The 7,242-nt window shown below is 43.1% G+C and overlaps 1 protein-coding gene across 4 annotated transcripts in view; it reads left to right on the forward strand.

Annotated features, from left to right (window-relative positions):
• The window catches only part of ZBTB44 (zinc finger and BTB domain containing 44), a 72,600-nt gene extending 67,954 nt beyond the window's left edge, over positions 1-4,646 (forward strand). For 3 of the 4 annotated variants that reach the window (XM_029075021.2, XM_029075022.2, XM_029075020.2), the window contains exon 6: positions 160-4,646. In XM_029075021.2, the coding sequence (XP_028930854.1) occupies positions 160-442 (283 nt within the window). In that variant the 3' untranslated portion in view covers positions 443-4,646. The remainder of the gene's footprint in view (positions 1-159) is intronic. The other variant, XM_029075023.2, reaches the window with a different exon arrangement.
• The last annotated feature ends 2,596 nt before the right edge of the window (positions 4,647-7,242 follow it).

The raw sequence follows: 7,242 nt of genomic DNA on the forward strand, positions 1-7,242 counted from the left end.
TAAGAATCTGGCTACATAGAAACCCTGGGTTACTCGGTTCCGAATTACCTTTCTTGTCACCAAAAGGCATTTGGGGGTTAACTCTTAAGGAAAAGGATTTATCTGGATTTGCTGTTTTTTAAAGTAACATTGTCTTCTCATCCTTTGTCCCTCGTCTAGTGATTTCCTAGTGCCGGACTACTTAAATCAGGAGCAGGAAGAGACCCTTGTTCAATATGAGCTTGGAGAACACAGTTTTGAAAGCAACTCCTCTGTCCAAATGCCTGTCATTTCACAGGTCTCGTCGACTCAAAATTGCGAAAGCACTTTCCCCTTGGGTTCTCTCGGTGGGCTGGCAGAAAAGGAGGAAGATGTACCAGAACAGCCAAAGACCAGTGCCAGCGCTGAGGCAGCCAGAGACGACCCTCCAAAATCAGAGCTGTCTTCTATTACTATTGAGTAATTTCACGGTTTGGCTTCATTTCTTGGTTTTTTGGAAAGTGCCTGTGCTTGGTCCTGTATATTTTTTAATTTAATTTAAAAAGAACAAAAAAAAACCAACCAAACAAAAAAGGGTTGGGGGAAAAGAATTCCCCTTTTACTTTGCTAGCTATGCTTTAATTAGAGAACGACAACAGATGTCACATTTTCACGACTGAGAGATCACTTCTTTAAGACCGAGCGCACAATAAGACCATGTCGAAACAGAATAGAAGCTGTGATACACTTCCAGAGAACCAACTGACTCTAAGACACTGACGAATTTCTTCTTCCACTGTTAGGGCAGGTTAAGTTTCTCACTGCTACACACCGTTGGGTAAAGAAGAAATCTGAAGACTCCCTAACCTGCCCAAGATGCAGGTATGCATCAGAAATCAATGGCTGAGTAGAGTTTTAACCAATGTCCTGAGTAGGTGCCTAAACCTCTACTTGGAACCTGGAGTGACATTTTGTAGTGACGCCTGCTGTTTTCTTCAAGTGTTTACGGTAAAGCTTTCCCGGCAAATGGTTGTGTGTAAACATTTCTGAAATTTAACAGAATTGCCTTTTTGAAGCTTCATCAACCTTTTTATGGTCTCTTGTGACGTGTAGATTCATACTGGGACAAATACTCCCTCCTTTGATGGTTCACCCCCACCCCTCCCCAGTAAGAAATTATTTCTTGCTTTGCTTATGCGGAGGAAGGCGAGGAGCTTCAGTTAGGAAAAGTGTCAATGGTCTGCTTATGACTAAGTCACGAGTGGAGGTAGGCAGTGAGAAGAGTAAGTCCAAGTCTAACACATCCATTTGGATTCTGCAATTCTGTATACACACACACGCACACAGAGACACACACACACACACACAGAAATGACCTAAGCTGTGACTGTTGATTATTGGCTCTTTTGTTTCTAATCCAAATCAGTTTTCTTCCCAGTAGGAGTGTTTCTAGAGAGGTTGAGGGTCTGGTGGAAATTACCCAGTTTATGGGGGCCTTTCAATAGTGATTTATTTGTGGGGGGTTTTTCCCTTACTTCCCCTCAACTAATAGATTGAGGCTTACATTGAGCCTTCCCTCCCACCCCGCCCCCCGGCGAGCAGGACTCTGGACAGTGCTGTCAGGTGATGGGGGACCCGGATGTGTAGCTGGGCCAGATGATCCAGGCAGCCAGCCACCCCGACTTTTGCCCCATCCGGAGTGCCTTTCCCTGGTGGGGCTCCCCTACCTCCTGCCCAATTTACAGTCTGCCGTTTCCAGCAGCTGATGGTTCCGTACCAGATTTACTGAAGAAAAAAATATTGGTGTTCTTCTGCGTTAATACATAGATATTGGTAATGTAGGGAGTTTTTAATGTACGGTCTTGGATTTTTCAGAAAAATAAAAGGAATCCTTAGTGGAGGCCAAATTCTTTACCCAGCCTGGGGAATTGTTTACAAAAAGCCCATTTTGACAGTGCTAAATTACCCCTGATCCAAATCATCTTAAACCATTTCCAAGGTTATTAGAGGCCGTATCTACTGCTCCACGCGTGATGCTAAAAATAAAGTAAAAGGTTTGCAGTTCCACTTTTCTGGATTTACAAAAGGCTCCGCGTTGATCGTCTGACATTTGTAAGGCTGTCCGCACCGATCGGAGAATTGCCATAAGGGCCAAAATAGCGTGTAAAGCCTTAAATTGGTGACAGTTTGTCTCGCTGATTAGGAAATTAACTCCCAATAATAGACTGGGGATTTTTGTTAGTTAGCGTGGGGGCACTCCGGAGCCATCTAAACATCACTATCCTCAGTTTCACAAAGAAAGTGGTACTTTTGTTTCTGGACCCATATCGCCAAATGGCGTCGACAGCTCTTGTGGTCTGAACACCCACTGGAGGTCACGGAGAGCTGGGACATAACAGCAAGGTGCATAATTAAAGGGAGACTCGAGTCAACTCCGCAAGGCTAGCGATTTTGTGATTCAAAAGAAAAATTTGCCCATTTTCAATTTGACCAAATTCTGTTCCATTCCTTTTCAGATTTTCTAACATCTAACAAGGGATATTCTTTTTGCTGCCTAATCAAAAACACGTAACCACACCAAATACCTTCCAGTTTTCACAGGTCAGTCCCCCAGGGAGGTGAAGTTAAACTGTTGTTAAACATTCCAAAGATTTTTGAATATGATTTTATATTCCTCATATTTTCTGACCTCCCTCACCCTAACTTGCACCAGCTCCCTACATAACTCCCTTGAAGCCAGTGGCATTCTACTGCTTCCACAAAGTGTATTTAACCAAGCCTGACAGAATTTCAGGTACAGCAGCCTTCCACTAATTTGTGCTTCTCTGTTGTTGATGTTATCTGGGTGTTAGTGTCCACCCTCATGAACACTTGCAGTGGACTGGGCTGCTATTGCACAGCTTCGACTGGCTGGACAAGGCAAGGGTTCTTCTTGTAGTTTTCCTCGTGAGTTTGTCTTGATTCGTCCATAGTATTTTGAAAGAAACTTATCTTTTTTTTTTAAAAAAAAAAGAAAACTACGAAATTATAAGAGCCAAGATGAGGAAGGAAGCAGTACCATTCGCCTAAAAGTTTGGCCCAACACCAAGGGGTTGGGGAAGGAGTGGGGAGATATGTTAGAACCATCTCCCCTGTTTTCTTTTTCAAAAAATCTTAGCTTTCCCCTCCCCGCACTGTGTAACAGCAGGGATCAGGTGGCTTCTTTAAGTTTGGAGGGAGAAGCGGAGGTCACCTCCCTAAGTAAGACCTTTTCTCTTTAACATCTTTCCGCCACTAAAGGGGTCGGTGGCCCGAACACGTGGCTGCTTTCATAGCATGCTCACGGCGTACTTTGCCTTAAGAGCAGAGCACTGCTGGTGCGTGTCAACAAGGAGCAGTGATTTCTGTTTGGTAAATTCTGTGAATTCCAAAGATTTGGGGTTTTATGGAAAGTCGGCAGCCCAAATTTTAGCACACCCCGTGACTTCTATAAAGATGGTCTTTTAAGTGTATCTGATTGTGCTTTGATTACTTCCTCGCTAGATTTTACTCAGTGAGAGTTTTAACAAGTATTTTGCTAAAAGAATGCAAGTCAAGAGCATAGTTTCTAGGTCACTGAGGTTATACATTGACATGCGAAGGTTTGGGGGTCCACTCAATTCTCCTACAACGCCAGGGGGTTGTGGCCCTGATCAGCCCCGCCCATCCCAGTGGGCCAGGATCGGGCACCCCCACCTTCTATCCAGAGTGCCACGTGTGGTCCAAAGAGCACTCCAAATTGCCTACCGGCGTTCGGTCCCCCAAACACGTGTTCTGGGAGAATTTAGTGCCTTTCATTTTCTGAGATTGGGTTTTTGAAAGCCAAGATCAGAGGCTGTTTTTGATAGCGATGACGCCTTATTTTTGCTGAAAGGCACGGAAGAGGATTTTTCTCAAGAGGATGTGAAAAATCTGATGGAGTGAGCCGCGTAAGCCTAGTAGTTTTCGTATTGATAGTAGTGATTAAGAGCCAGTCAGTTATAGCGATGCTTATTAAAGTATTTTCTCTCCAAAAATAACTACATCAAAATGTTCTCTCGTTTTGGACATTGAATGCAGCTGTCTCCTCCCGATGTCCCAGGAAGGTGAACCTGAAGTGACATACCCAACTTTCAAAGGGCTTAAAGTTTTAGCACAAGGGAAACTGCCTTTCTTAAATGATCTCCATTCAAACTAGTCCTTTTCATCCTTCAATCATCAAATTTGTAGTGGACCTTTAGATGTGAATAAAAATGCCAGATGTTTCGGAGCTGCCGGATTAGGTTCATCCTGTTCTCAGTGACTACTTCCCGTGGCAGTGGAAGAATCGATCGGGGCGATATCATTGTTAAAACTCAGTCTCTGTTGCTGTCCAACCCTTTATTCCCCAAAAAGCACAACGGCATTCATATCACCAGTATGTTTATCCCAGACCTTTTAAATTGCCTTGGGCAAGAGGGCTGCCTCGATCTGCTGATAAACATTTCTAAGAGTGATCATTCTTGAAATCATTTAATTGATGGGCTCGCTTTTAATCCTAATTTTAGGTCTTTCAGAGAATTTGTAATCCAATCAAATTTCCAATTTTACTTTCATAAAAGAGAGTTTGGGGGTAAAATCAATCCTACTTTGATTAAGCAGTGAAATGTGTCAGTGATATAATAAATTTAAGACTTATATTTGACAAAGTTCATTGTGAATGTGTCTCTTACTGCCCATTGACTGCTAAAACTTTTTGCCCGTCTTTATTTGAACAGTACCCGTTTTGTAAGTCGAACGTGTCGTTAACCCACTGACCAAACTGTGGGGTGACGCATTTATCGTCTTCTGGGCACCTTTGGAAGCAGCATTAACCCTTTTGGACCTCTGGGGGAAAATATTGCATCAGCAAATGGTACTAAAAGCTGCTCTGGAGGCCGAAAAAGGTGAATCCCACTTTCAAGTGCCCTGAGAGAATCTGTTTCTGCCTCTGTTATTCGGAAGCACCTCAAAGCTGTCTGTAGTCGGTATCCTCTCCTCGCTGGGACCCCACCAGCACTAGAGAAATTGCTTCTCATTTCCTTGGGGTTCTCCACTTGAAACTTTTGAGGGAGTTTTGGAAATCAAATCACATTTGTCAGTTCTGTTCTAATTCTCTCATCTCCGTACAGTGAGAAAAATATCTGCAGAGTAATGTTTGGTCCCTTTTGAAATTGTATATATGAAATGGGTAAGGTTTGCAGAATTCCATGTATTAACAGTATTCATTTTGTAGGCAGTTTTCGGTCCGCATTGTCATTTAGGGGCAAGTTCGAGGGTTGCTTGAGTGGAAAATCTATTTTTCCGTAAGGGCTATTGGCATAAGATACGGTCAGTGCATCAGAGAGTGAAACGTGGGACCCACCTTTCTTTAGGCAATTTTTCCTTTTTCCTTAGCCACACTTTTAGACAGGTGAGAGTTATCCAAAACCTTACCCCGTGGAGCCATAAAAGAGTATGACCTGTGCACGTTAAGGTGGGAGGTCCTCGGTCTGTGCCATATTGTCAGTTGGCTGAGATGGTTCAGAAAGCGAAACACTTTGCTTGGAACCTAAGGGCCATCCTGGCTCGGGGAAAGGGCACGTCCAATCCATAGAAGCAGCTTGGCCTAGTGGTTAGAACATGGGCTTGAAAGTTAGGAGGACCTGGATTCTACTTCTGGCTTTGTCACTTGTCTGCTCTGAGACCTTGGACAGGTCACTTCTCTTCTCTGTGCCTCAGTTACCTCATCTGTAAAATGGGGGTTAAGACTGTGAGCCCCACATGGGACAGGTGACTGTGTCCACACTGATTAACTTTTATCTATCCCAGTGTTAGAGAACAGTGGTTGGCACATAGTAAGCGCTTAACAAATACGATTATTAATAATAATAATAAAAACTGAGATAATCCCTCTACCATCATCCTCCGGCCCACCCACCCTCCCCAATTCATCATGGTTATGTGAGGCACAGACAAGAAAGAAGAATGTTCCCCTCATGTCTGATAGGTTCCACAGTCATATTTTGCCTTCTAATATTAAGTTAGTGCATTTTTAACTCTCTTCCCAAACTGGCATTCTATTTCTGTTGCCCTGCAACATTTCACTGTCTGGGTAGCTGCGTTGGTATGGTTGGGGTGGGGGGGGAAGAAACTATGACAGATCACAAATATCAGGGGATTCAGTGAAACACGTAAAGATTTTTATATAAAGATGAGTCGTGAAGCATTTTCTAAAGACTGAACCTCCTAGGATAAGTTGCCGTTGCAGTGTAAATCATCGTACAGAATGACTTAGAGCACTCTGGCCTTCAAACAGATGGGTGTAAACACAGATTCATTTATCCTTATTTTTTCCAAGGGCTTTTTGTTTACTCGACATTCCAAAATCCTCCAATTGTTGGCTTTCCCTGTAAAACTGAGTTTATTGGCTTATAGACCTCGACACTGATTAAATTCTTAAATTTAAGGGACATGCCCCACCCAGCCCCAGGTGGAATCTGGTAACACCATTTTGGGAAAGTCCCCCTTCCCACCCCCAGTGAAAATTGTTGAACAGATGACCACCGTCCTCCTTTGGGAACTGTGGGATACCAAAGTCCGTCAGGTGACTGGGCATTAAGTTGCAATTGGCGTTAGTGGAAGCCGGGCTCACTTCAAAAGGAGGCTGGTCTTCTTAGGCACCTCCGGTCATTTGCTATTTTAGAATGTGTCTACTTCCCCGAGTGCGCTGCACTTCTCAATTCTCACTGCAGTTCTTATTTTAATTAATAAATTCTCAAGTTGGCAGACATTAATGTAAGGTCTCTCATACCGAGAGAAGAGTTGCTGAGATTTCTGATAGTAGCACTGCGTCACCTTCCGGGTGTCTGCGAGAAATGATATTAGGAAGCAAGACCGTGAACTTTGCTCATTTTTGTTTACAAAGTGATGGCTTCTGATGCTTAAAGTTAAACGACTTTTTTTTCTCCAAGTGAAGAGAACTATGGTCCCAAATAGAGTAAAAACTTGACTTTTGGGTGGGGATCTGAATTTCAGAGAGCATTTAGTTTTTCTGTGGTTGCTGGTGCCCCCTTGGCATGTCAGATGTTGCCTGCCTCTTTCTAGGGCATTTTTTTGGCACCTTATTACCCAACCTGGAGGATTGTGTATGTCCCGCTGTCACATACACCATCTTTTCAAAAGCCATTTTATAAAAGTCCTAGGTCACCTATTTTAATATTTAAAAATATATATATATATCTATATATTTGTGAAAGATGCTTTTAGAAGAGACCTCTTTTGTTTTCT

Source organism: Ornithorhynchus anatinus, chromosome 11, assembly GCF_004115215.2.
Source record: "Ornithorhynchus anatinus isolate Pmale09 chromosome 11, mOrnAna1.pri.v4, whole genome shotgun sequence".
Classification (NCBI taxonomy): Eukaryota; Metazoa; Chordata; class Mammalia; order Monotremata; family Ornithorhynchidae; genus Ornithorhynchus; species Ornithorhynchus anatinus.